At 35.1% G+C, this 12,478-nt stretch overlaps 1 protein-coding gene across 2 annotated transcripts; it reads left to right on the top strand.

Moving 5' to 3' along the window:
* Window positions 1–331: 331 nt before the first annotated feature.
* LOC107842436 lies at window positions 332–7,457 on the top strand. 2 transcript variants are annotated; one of them, XM_016686279.2, is made up of 8 exons: window positions 332–633; window positions 3,194–3,296; window positions 4,085–4,165; window positions 4,295–5,434; window positions 5,519–5,582; window positions 5,798–5,937; window positions 6,083–6,394; window positions 6,945–7,457. In XM_016686279.2, the coding sequence occupies exons 1-8, from the start codon at window positions 587–589 to the stop codon at window positions 7,239–7,241; spliced, it is 2,184 nt and encodes a 727-aa protein (XP_016541765.2). In that variant the 5' UTR covers window positions 332–586; the 3' UTR covers window positions 7,242–7,457. The 2 variants fall into 2 exon arrangements, with proteins under 2 accessions (XP_016541765.2, XP_016541764.2); XM_016686278.2 differs by lacking the exon at window positions 332–633 and adding an exon at window positions 1,546–2,160.
* Window positions 7,458–12,478: the final 5,021 nt, after the last annotated feature.

The following is a 12,478-nucleotide window of genomic DNA, read 5'->3' on the forward strand; positions in this document are numbered from 1 at the left end:
TTCCAGGGCTTTTTAAAGTAAAAGCACCAAGTCTAGTTGAAAATGCAACATCGTCGAGAGTTAAGAAAAGAAAGAACAATTAAAAACTTATACTTGTTAATTCATGTAGTTATTTATTATTTTTATCCTATTTTGAGGATTGAATAAATTCGAAATATCTTGATTACCAGCAAAACGATCTCCAAGTGACTATTTTTAAAAAAAATAAATTTCCCCTGAACACAATGGGACATTTTTGTAATTTTGGGTCTAAAAACTATGAAGCCTAGAAACAAACGACGTCGAGGTTGTATTTCTAAACAAGGCGCGCGAAGGCGTGTGAAAATGGGGAAAGACACGTAGAAAAAGCAAGTACTCCCTAAAGAGTGTAAAAACACTATTACTAATTTTAGTCAAAAAAGAGTTTTTGTTTTTGTATAGAGAAAGATTGCAAAATCGGAACTTCTCCTATCCTGTATATATACAAAAACAGATTACAAGAATTTAAGAGAAACTGAATTACTATTACTACGTAGTTAAAGCCCTAGCTGCCACCTCTTCTCTTCTTTTTATTCTCTTTCTTCTTCTGAACACTTAGTCCATTTTTATGGAGTTGCCGCCATCTCTTCCGCGATATGTCTCGAAGAATTCCAAGTAAAAATACTCATTCATCACTTTTTTTTCGTTTCATTTTTTGTTTTTTTTTTTAATCTAGGTTTTGTTGATTTTAGTGATTTTAATGTTTAGATAAAGAGTTTTTTTGAGTAAAATTCATACCCATTTGGTTTTTTAATTTTAATTTTATTTCCGGGTCTTGTTGATTTTGATGATGTTGATGCATTGATAAACTTTTGAGTAAAATTCATACCCATGTTTTTTTTAAATTTTCTTTTTGTGCGCGGGGAGGGGGGTTGTTTGTTGATTTTGATGATGTTTATGCATAGATAAATTTTTGAGTAAAATTTATACCCATTTGGTATTTTTAAAAAGTTCTTTTATCTGGTTGTTGTCGATTTTAACGATGTTGATGAATAGATAAAATTCGAGTAAAATTCATACTCATTTGGTATATTTTTAAAGTTTTTTTAAATCTGGGTTTTGTTGATTTTGACGATGTTGATGTTTAGATAAAGAGAATTTTGAGTAAACACTACATTTTTTAAATTTTAATCTGGTTTTTAGTTTAGGTGTTTTTGATTTGAGTGATGTTGATCATGCATAGAGAATGAGAGTTTCAGCTATTCATAATTTTTTTTTTTGTTGATGATGTTGATGTTTAGAAAAAAAAAAAAAAAGAGATTTTTGAGCAAAACACATACCCAGTTGGTACAGTTTTTAAAAAATTTAAGCTGGGTTTCTTTGTTTTTTTTTTTTGATTGGGCGATGTTTAATTTCTTTGTAAATTATTTTATGCTATGATCATGCATAGAGAAAGATAATTGCAAGTAAAAACACGGAATCATGACTTTTTTGTTTTTTGCTTTTACTCATCTTTTATGTTTTTCTTTTGGATCCCTTTATGTGGGTTTTGTTGATTTTGATGATGTTGATGTATAGAAAAAAGAGTTTTTTTGAGTAAGAATTATAGTACCATTTTTATTTTTTAATGTGGGTGTTTTTGTTTTGGGCGATGTTAATCATGCATAGTCTAATTTTTTTGGTTTTCTTATCTGGGTTTTGCTGATTTTAATGCGTGGATGATAAGATTTTTGAATAAAACACATACCCATTTGATATATTTTTTTTTTTTTGGAAATCTTTTTCATCTGGGTTTTGTTGATTTTGATGATGTTGATGTATAGAGAAAAAGAGATTTTCGAGTAAAACATTTGGTACATTTTTAAAACAATTTTGAATTTGTTTATTTTAATCATGTATGGAGAAAGAGAATTCGGAGTAAAAAGCAAAGACTCATTTGATGCCTTTCTTTCGTTCTTTCTATTTTCTTTTTATGGGGACCCATTTGAAGAAAAAGTTCATTTTTCTCCATATGTGTCTTATTTTCTTCCAAAAAAAAAACATGGGGTGGGGTCGGGGATTACAAGACGGGAAGTGAAAGTTTATATGTGGATTCCAAAAAAAAGCTTTCCCGTTTTGTTCCCTTTATATGTGGTCCTTGATTCTTATAACGTACATGGAAAAAAATAAGAAGAAGAGAATTTTGAGTAAAAGCAGTCAATTGTCTGTCTTTTATTTCTTTATATCTGTCATTAATTTGTTGATGCATATACATAGAGAATTTCCAATTAATAACACAAACACATTTGATTTTCTTCTTTTGTTTGTATTTTGTTTATGTGGTTTCTTATTGTGGTGATGCGCAGAAAAAGAGTGTTTGACCAGAATTCTGTTTTTGCACATTTGATGTTTTCCTTTTATTTTTTAATTTTATTTATTTTATCTGTTCACTGTGATTTTGAAGATATGAATGCATTAGAAAAGGGTCATTTGATGTTTTATACTGTTATTTTTATTCTCTCGTCTGATTCTGGTGGTATATATGCACACAAAATGAGTGTTCCACCTGAAGTAGGAGCAAAAGATAGAAACACATGAAGTCGGAGCAAATGAGTGTGATTCTGCTGATACTGTTATTCTTTTATTTTTATTCACCTTATGTGGGTTTGTGTGATTCTCATCTGATGTTATTAATGCACATGAAAAGAGTGTTTCCACATAACTTCAAGTAAAAAAATATAAATTTGATTTTCTTTTTTCATTTTGTCTGTCTGTGATTCTGATGTTATTGATGCACAGGAAAAGAGTGTTTCCGCATAACTTCAAGTAAACACATACCAATCTAATTCCCTTTTCGTTTATTTTTATTTTCATTTTGTGTGTCGATTCTGATGCTATTGATGCACAGGAAAAGAGTGTTTATGCAGAACTTCTAGTAAAACACATACTAATTTGATTTTCTTTTATTTTATTTTTGTTTTCATTTTCTGGAGTTGTGTGATTCTGATGTTATTAATGCACAGGAAAAGAGTGTTTCACCAAAGTTTTATGTAAAGCGCGTACCTGTTTAATTTTCTTGGTTTTAATTTTTGTTTATCATTGTGCGGGTTCTGTGTTATTTGATGGTATTATTGGTGCACGGGTAAAGAGTGTTTTCCCAATATTCTAAGTAAAACAGACCAACTTGATTTTCTTTTTCTTTTAATTTTGTTTTCATTGTGCTGGTTTGTGTGATTCTGATGGTATTAATGCACAGGAAAAGAGTGTTCCCTGGTGGGAGTTCAATCGATGTGCTGGTGGAGGAAGTCTCGCCCTCTAGCAATTGGATTTCAAATTCAGAGTCTGCTAAACAGAACGAGGTGTAAAATTCTTTTATTTGGTTCCTTCTCTAAGATTGATTGTAGCATGAAGGTTCTTAAAGCTTTCAACTTTGGCAAATAATTTTTTGTATTAGAGATGTATACTTTCTTAATCAAAATAAAAGTTAGATTATATCATGCAAAAGTCCCGTCTCTTCTTTGGAAATACTTGAAGTCAAGTTGATTAACATCGTAGGTTTCCTGATTATATAATGCAAAAGTCCCGTCTCCTCTTTGGAAATACTTGAAGTCAAGTTGATTTACATCATAGGTTTCCTAAGATTCAGGAGTTAGTCTGAAGTGTATAACGGTAATGAGTTTCAACTCTGTTGAGAATATGGGTAAGGGAGTTCAGATAAAATTTTGATGTTTTTGGTTTTCACAATCGTTCTCTTTAACCAGGGTAATATACACGCAAGAATGGCAAACTAATTGTAGACTTAGGCTGGAATCCGGTCGTTTGTTCACTTAAAAACAATTGCATGTTGTTGATGCTAACAACATTTTATACCTAGTTTTCTGTTGTCATGAAATCATCTTTTTCATTACTTACAGCATGCAATGTGGCCCACTATCCTTGTTTAAGCGGGAAACTGAGTCAAAAAATACATACAAATGCTATGTGCAAGACTTTTGTCTTTATTTTTCATTTCTTTATACAGGACTCACTTAGATGTTTTGATTTAAATCTTTGTTGTTTAGTTTTTTGAGATTTTAGCTTGCAGGGGTAACACTTCGTAGTACATGGTTGATGGTACTATTGCTGATGAAACATGTTCATTTTGTAGCTAATAGATCTTGACATGAAAGGAGGTGATAATGATGTGATGTTTATCGATGAGAATACTGAATCTAGTGGCAAAGGAAAGGTAATCAGAATTTACCAATAGTTACTAGTTAGTAGACGGATCTTACCATACTACTGAAGTACTGATTATCTCTATGTTTAATGTGTTTTCTGTTGGCGGTTTTTTTGTGAAATCTTGCCTCTTTTGCAGGAAATTTTTCTCGAGCTATCCCTTGGTCGTGGTGGTTCAGCAAATAATGTTATCCAGAGTCAAGTTCAGCTTTCAAAGAAGCACTGCCTTTCAGAATCAGATGATGTGCCTTCAGACCTATTTTATGACGATGATCTGCCTGTGGACATGTATTTTGATGACCTAGAGCATAACGACTATGCCGTTTTGCAATCACATTTTGATCATATGGTTACTCCACCGGGAGTTGAGGTTCCAATCCCGTGGATGTCCAGTCTTGGTAAAGCTAAAATGGCATCAGCCATTACAAACACATCATCCACCTCAAAAACTCCGAGTTCTCTTTTTGGAAAACCTCCCGAGGTACTAAAGGACCAGTCCACTTCTTGGTATGGCCTTACTCCTGTTTCTAAGCCTACACCATTTGAGCTATCTTTGTCGTCTCTGGAACCTTCTGTTGGCAAGAGCAAATTTTCTGCCAAAGGGAAGTCAATGGAGACATGTTTTAAAGAACAAAATGGTTTTACAAATGTATCACCCGGAGCAGAAAAATCTTTTAATGTTCAAGGGTCTCGTCTTAGAAGGAAGGTCCATTTATCCCCTGAAACAGCCTCTCATAGTTGGCATACTCAATCTATTCCTGGTGCATCTCATATACCTACACTTCACTTTGTACCTGCACCAATGCCAAGTTGGATGAACGTGCCCCTTAATATGACAACTGCTCAAGCTTCTTCAGGGTTTATGCTCGGGCCAGGTCCTGTGAACCCTCTCCCTCTGAATCAGGTTCACCCAGGATTTATGCTTGCACCAGGTGATATGAATTCTGTTCCTCCGGAACAGTTTCATCCAGGGTATGGTCTCACACCAGATGCTATGAACTATTTTCCTCAGGAACAGCTTTCGTCGGGGTCTGTTCTTGCACCTGGTGCTATGTACTATTTCCATCCGGAAATGGATTATCCATTCTGGAAGCATGGTCTGCATAACAGTGCAACTATTACAGAGAGTCCATCACTCCAGTGTGAATCAGCTTCTAGTGATGTGCCACATAGAGATTTAGGTGAAAGCCTGAAGAATTTCCGTCTTTTCAAGAAATTTGATACTGTTCAAGATCATTCAGGCCATTATTTTTCTAAACTTGCACCTCATGACAACCAGGTTGGTTTAACTGAAAATAGGTGGTTGATAGTTTTGATTAGTTGTTCTTTATCTTATTCCTAAATGTCTGTTACTCTGGTGTAGGCCTCTAAGAGTTGCGCCAAGAGGATACAGGAGGAATGGAAGATACTGGAGAAAGATCTACCTGGTAACATGAGCAAAATTTCCTGTCCTGTATAGCATTATTTCTATCTGATCTGTGGTGATTGTCTTTGTCATCATGCTATTGAAATTTGACATGCATGCTTAAAAATTTTGTTCAATTAATGAATTTCTGAGGAGCTCACAAAGTGATTAGCGATTAAAAAACTGATTATTATATTTTATATAACCATACTCATCTGAGTGCCTTTTCATGAGCAGATACCATATTTGTCCGGGTGTATGAAACTAGAATGGATCTGTTGAGGGCGGTGATCATTGGAGCTGATGGAACTCCATACCATGATGGCCTTTTCGTTTTTGATGTTTTCTTCCCTAGCAACTATCCCAATGTTCCACCGGTATGCGTCTCATTTCTTCTCCAACTACTTTACTTTTTCCTTCTTTTTCTCCCAAGACACCTCAATTTATCTATGGAACCGTCTATTTTTTCCTTCTTTTATTTTTAATTCTCAAGCTTAACATGTTGCCAACTATTGCTGCTAGCATGTACACTACCATTCGTTTGGCCTTCGTATCAACCCAAACTTGTATGAGTGTGGAAAAGTCTGCCTGAGCCTTCTCAACACTTGGGGTGGTAGAGGAAAGGAAAAATGGATCCCTGGTGAATCAACTATGCTACAAGTGTTGGTTTCCATTCAAGGGCTAATATTGAATGCAAAACCCTATTTCAATGAGCCTGGATATGCTAGGTTGAGTGGATCAGCCATAGGGGAACAGGGCTCAGTGCACTATAACGAGAACACTTTCATTTTTAATCTGAAGACAATGGTCTATTGTATGAGGAAACCACCACAGGTACGTCGTTCATGACCATCTATAACTAATTAAACTTTTCTTTATAAATAAATAAGTAAACTTTTCAATTATGCTTTGCAATTTCTTTTCCTTAGAATTTATCTGTTGTAATAGTAAAGTTACAAAACTACTTTTTTACATCACATTAAAGTAATTGAACCTTAACATTGTAACAACAAAGTGACTAAAATTTAGCCCCTTAGCAATAATGAATTCACGACGGTTTTGTCAATAGAGATGCTAAACTTCACATTATAACAGTTTATTCTCTAGACTTCTGCTTAAACCAACAGAACTTACTCGTCAAGGTGACTTTATTGTTATAGTTGGCAAAGTTTTGTGATTTTACGGTTAATAGTGGCTAAAATTCAGTTCCGTTAATGTGACAAAGAAGTAGCTTTTTGACTTTACTGTTCTAGTGGATGAAGTTATAAAGTTCAGTGACCACACGGGAAGTTCTCCCTATTTTCTTGATGTGACACTGGCTCTCTTATGCTTTTGGTACTAAATCAACTACTACTAATTTGGACATCCTGCTTTCTTGCTGCAGCACTTTGAGGATTTTGTTATAGGGCATTACTTTCAAAGTTGTCAAGATATTCTTGTGGCATGTAAAGCATATATGAAAGGTGCTCGTGTAGGTTGCCTTGTTAGAGGGTGTGTTCTTGAGGATGGTGGTGAGGGTGACAAAAGTTGCTCCCCGTATTTCAAGGACATATTGGCAGGATTCATCCAGACGCTTGTAGATACGTTTACAAAGATTGGTGCAAAGGATTGTGATAAGTTTCTTCCTTTGGCAGAAAAGGCGTCAACCGAAGTTGGTCCAGTTAAGGTAGAGAGTTGCTGACCGTATATAGACTTCAATAATGTTGACAAACTAGTTTTCGACTTGCATCATGCAGCCAAGTGTCCCTGTTCTTGGGTGATAATGTGTATATGGCTGCTATGACGTAGTTTACAACTTAATTTAGATCAAGCAAATTTTTGTTCACCGTTAGTATCTTGATTGTCACCTTTGTTTCTAGCTTCGTCTATAGACATAATATAAAAACTCATTTGAGCATCTATAGCATGTTTGGTCAAACTTTCATAATCTGCTAATTTTAAAATAAAAAGTATTTTTTGGAGAAGCACTTTTACAGAGCAGTCGTTCTTATTTGGAAAAATTACAGAAACTGGTTCCAGTTTGGAAAACATTTACATTTTGCCAGTTCAAACTTTTTTGCCAATATTGTAAGAATAATTTGTGCTTGACCAAGGTTAGTAAATTTCTTTGGGAAAAAAAATTACTTCCTCCGTCGTCTCATTTTATGTGTCGTCATTTGTCCGGATACGAAATTGAAGAAATACATAATGATTTTGTAAAGTTTACAAAATTGTTCCTCTTAAAGTTTACTTTTAATTGGTTTTTCTTATAAAGTGGAATTCACTAAGGATAAAATAGGGAATTATGTCATTAAATAGTTATCAAATAAGGAAAAATGTCATTCTTTTTTAGATGAACTAAAAAGGAAATGACGACACATAAAATGAGACGGAGGGAGTATCTTTTAGCGTCTCAAAACAATGAGACGGAGGGAGTATCTTTTAGCGTCTCAAAACAACTTCGCGCTATTAATCAGAATTAGTATACGTGTCTGTGCCGGACAGTGATAGTGAAATCGGTCAAAACAGTGAACCATCCAGCAGAACTTAAAGCCTTGAACATAAACCTTTGGTCGGAGCTCGGAGTACAAATTGGACAGAAGAGAATTGTGACCGCTTATGCTACTGTCGATTGACTGAAGGAGGTGATTTCTCTGTTTATGAAGAATCTATTGATGATTGAGTTTTCAAGCACGCAAAAGTAAAAACAATTGTGGTTATTATGTCCAACATAAATAATTAACTATTTTAACTTCATTTTCAGAGGGAGTGGTGCCATTATCTAATTTATATGTTATGAAAAAATGGCACTCACATTAGCATATCAGAGAAACTCATAGCTTCATCAATTCCTGGATTTGTATTTGTCAAATTTGAGAAAAAATTGTTCACTCCTTCTGAACGACATCATTGTCTATAGTTTGATCAATTTCCTAAAGAAAAATCTATTAATTACCACAGGCAAATGGCACATGTGATTAGAAGATTCTGGGCATAAATTTATAAAAATTAAAATGAAAGTATCTCTCTAACTTTTTTGTTTATAGGAATCGTTATCATGTTCATCAACAGGATTATATATGTGCAAATATCTACGTACAGTAAGTACAAGGCAAAAGCTTACTGATTATATATATATATATATATATATATATATATATATATATATATATATATATATCACAAATCTGGTCTTCTTCTTATGCAATCTGTCATCGGGATCGGTAGTTCGTCGATGTGGTCATCATTTGTACTATTATATTAAATGTTAATACAAGTGCTCATTGTATATTTTAATTTTTGAGTATTGTACTAAATGTTCTTACACTATGACACCAAATTTCGGAGATTTATGAGTTTTTCATCAGATTTTTATTTTTACTAGTGTTTTAAGGCCCGACTTCATTCTAGAAGTCTCGTCTTGGTGTATGTTATTATAGATTTTGTGTTTTCTTTATCGGTTTGGGTGACTGACTTACTTATCAGGGCTGAGCAGCGATAAGCGTCATCATGACCAATATATGGGTCGTGACAAATTAGTATCAGAGTAGGCAGGTCCACCGATTAGATAAGTGTAAAAACAAGATGTCTAGCAGAGTCTTGCAGATCGGTATATAGACATTTGTATCTATCTTTGAGAGGTTATAAGATGTCTTTAGGAAAAATTCTCTATTTTGATTCCTAAGTCGTGTCGGTTGTTCTCACCTAATCTTCTATGTTGTATTCCACTCTTTTTTACACAGATAGTAAGGACTAGATCTCGTGAGTCTACGGATGTTGATCCAATATCCGTGGATGGAGCTTAGACTAAAGAGAGAGGCAGGGGTTGAGGACGGTCCCAAGGTAGAGGATGGGCACAAGGAGATGCCCTTATCAGAAGTAGTGTTATTGGGACATCCCTCGAACCCAAGGTTGAGCGTGCAGGGGATGTGGGCAGGGTTCAATTGATACCCCAGTTCTGGAGGGTTTGTTTATTGACTCATTTGGAGGGTGTTCCCACAGTGCACTTGTTGTTCCTCCTATTCCAAGTATGGTACCATCGTCGGTGCCAACTTCTACTTATGGTATTCCTTCGACTCTTGAGTGTGGTTTCATTATTTGCACCGACATCTATTTATGATATTCTTCAGACTTCGAGTGGTGGTCCACTTTCTATACCAATATCTAATCATGGTATTCTAATTTAGTGGTACAGTCTTTATCTATGGTACCCCCACATATGAATTCTCAGCCTGATAGACTTACTATTTCTCCAATTACTTCTAGTATAATTATGTCTTTTAAGCATCAAATGAGATTTGAGATATTTATTTTCTTAGGTCCGCCCAATTTTAGTGAAGCTATTGGCAAGGATGCTATGAGTTTTTGATTGATTTCCAGAAGAAGTTATATAATCTTGGATCCCTTGAGTCTCGTGAGTTTCTTATACTACTATTAGTTAACGGATATGGCTAGGGTATGGTGGAGATTTTATGATAGTTATAGACCTTTGAGTTCACCTACTATGACTTGGACTCAGTTTTCTAAGGCCTTTTTGAAGAGATTTGTGTTGTATAGCTTGAGAGATCAGATGTGTGATAAGTTTGATCACTTGGAGTAGGGCTCCATGACTATTACTGAGTATGAGACTCATTTTCACACTTTATCCAGGTATTCACCTGCTAGCATCTCCACCTAGTCTGAGAGGATTCAAAAGTTTATGAATAGTTTAAATAGTACTTATCAGTTGGCTACACTTCAGATGGGGATTTTTTCATAGTATTATCAAGCATGTCAAGATGACTGAGTCTATTATCCAGGCTACTCGAGGAGGCACTAAGAAGGTTCATCATGGTGAGTTTAGTGGACACGCCTTGCAAGGTAGAAATTTCTCTAGTAGAGGTTTCCATAGTTATCGTGGGAATCCGATTTAGGCCACTTTGCAGGGATATCATTAATGGTATGCCTTTAGGTTCAGTGACTTTGGGTAGCCAAACATTGGGTCAGGGTGGTTGTTCTAGTTCAACCATCTCTTCAAATTGAGTCAAGTCATGGAGGATGTTTTGTATGTGATGAGTTTGGTCACGTGGATAAAGATTTTCCTCATCATGTTTTCGGACCTACTCTATATTAGTAGTGAAAGGTGGTTCATAAAGTGGTAGGGGTGCTGCTAGAGGTGCTCATAGTGGTGGTCACAGGGTTACTCAGTCCGGGAGTGAATATGGTCAGCGCTAAACTATATGTTGCTAGACCTAAGGCAGAGGCCTCTGATGCTGTTATTATAGGTATCATCCCAATTTGTTACAGATCTTCTTATGTATTATTTGACTCTGGGTCAACTTTTTCCTATGTGCCTATATATTTTGCTTCTAGGCATGTGAGCCTCTTTCTATACCTCTTTATGTTTTTACCTCCGTAGGAGATTGTTTAGAAATGGATCGGGTGTATTAATCTTGTGTGGTTACCTTTTTCGGGTTGTGAGACTTGGGTATATTGTCCTAAATATGGTTAATTTTAATGTTATCTTGGATATGGATTTGTTAGCACTTTATCATGTAATTTTTAACTGTTATGCCAAGATCGTGACCTTAGCTACTCTAAGTGTGACGAGGTTAGCTTAGAAAGGTACACTTAATTTGGGTATGAAGGGTGTTACATCTTTTTTGTGTGCTTGTCGCATAATAAAGAAAGTGTGTTTGTCTTATTTAGTGCATATTCATGATATAGCATCACCTTACCACCTCTTATGGATTCTATTCAAGTTGTTCAAGAATTCTATATGTGTTTTCAGCAGATTTGCCAAGTATGCCTCCAGATCGTGATATTGATTTTGATATTGATGTAGAGTCGACACCAAGCCCTTCTTATTCCTCCCTTTGGGTTGGCCCCAATAAAGTTGAGGAGTTAAAGGAGCAATTGCAAGATAAATTGGGTAAAAGGTTATTAAAACTAGCAAGATTGAAGATTTATTAGGTAAGGGGTTTATTAGACCTAGTGTATCTCTTTGGGGTGCACCTGTCTTATTTGTGAAAAAGAAGAAGAATATTCTATGCCTATATGTTTTGATTATAATTAGTTGAACAAGGTGACGATTAAGAATAAGTATCCTTTTTCCCGACATTGATGATCTGTTTGACCAGCGTTAGGGATCTTTAGTATTTTCCAAGATTGATTTGAGATTCCAATACTACCATTTGAAGATTAGAGCTTTGGATTTCAAAGACAACTTTTCAAGTTTGATATTGTCCATATAAGTTCTTGGTTAGGTTATTTGGGTTGACCAATACACCTATAATGTTCATGGAGTTGATGAATCAAGTATTTCAACCGCATATCGACTCCTTTGTGATTGCATTTATAGATTACATCTTGGTTTATTCTAAGAATGAGGTTGACCATATGGAGCATTTGAGGATTGTACTTTAGAGATTGTGTGATGGGATATTATATGTTATGTTTTCTATGTGTGAGTTTTGATTGGATTTTATCTCTTTCTTAGGTCATGACTAAGGATGGTATTATGGTTGATTGGGCCAAGATAGCGGTGATTCGTAATTGGGTTAGACCTACTTCTTCTACCAAGATCTAGAGTTTCGTTGGTTTGGTGAGTTATATAACGTTTTGTAGAGGGTTTATTGTGGCTTCTTTGACCAAGTTGATTTAGAAAAAAATGGTTTTTCAATAGTCGGATGTGTGTGAGAAGAGCTTCTAAAATCTCAACGAGTTGTTTACTTTGGCTCCTATCTTGACCTTGCCCAAGGAAGGCATGGGTTTTATCGATATTGTGATTCTTCTGGTGTTAGTTTGGGTGTGGTGTTGATGCAAATGGGTAAAGTAATTGCTCATGCCTCTCATCAGTTGAATCCTCATGAGAGGGATTACCCTACACATTATTTGAAGTTGACAGTCATAGTGTTTGTGTTGAAGTTATGGTGTCATTACTTATATAGAGTTCCTTGC

Source organism: Capsicum annuum, chromosome 9 (genome assembly GCF_002878395.1).
Source record: "Capsicum annuum cultivar UCD-10X-F1 chromosome 9, UCD10Xv1.1, whole genome shotgun sequence".
Classification (NCBI taxonomy): Eukaryota; Viridiplantae; Streptophyta; class Magnoliopsida; order Solanales; family Solanaceae; genus Capsicum; species Capsicum annuum.

What these genes read in the sequence shown, in the direction of transcription:
- LOC107842436 (XM_016686278.2), top strand. Translation starts at nt 2,087, where the DNA reads ATGTGGTCCTTGATTCTTATAACGTACATGGAAAAAAATAAGAAGAAG. An exon ending in AATCTAGTGGCAAAGGAAAG is followed by an intron (nt 4,166 to 4,294) that starts GTAATCAGAATT and finishes CCTCTTTTGCAG; the next exon opens with GAAATTTTTCTCGAGCTATC. An exon ending in GTATGAGGAAACCACCACAG is followed by an intron (nt 6,395 to 6,944) that starts GTACGTCGTTCA and finishes TTCTTGCTGCAG; the next exon opens with CACTTTGAGGATTTTGTTAT.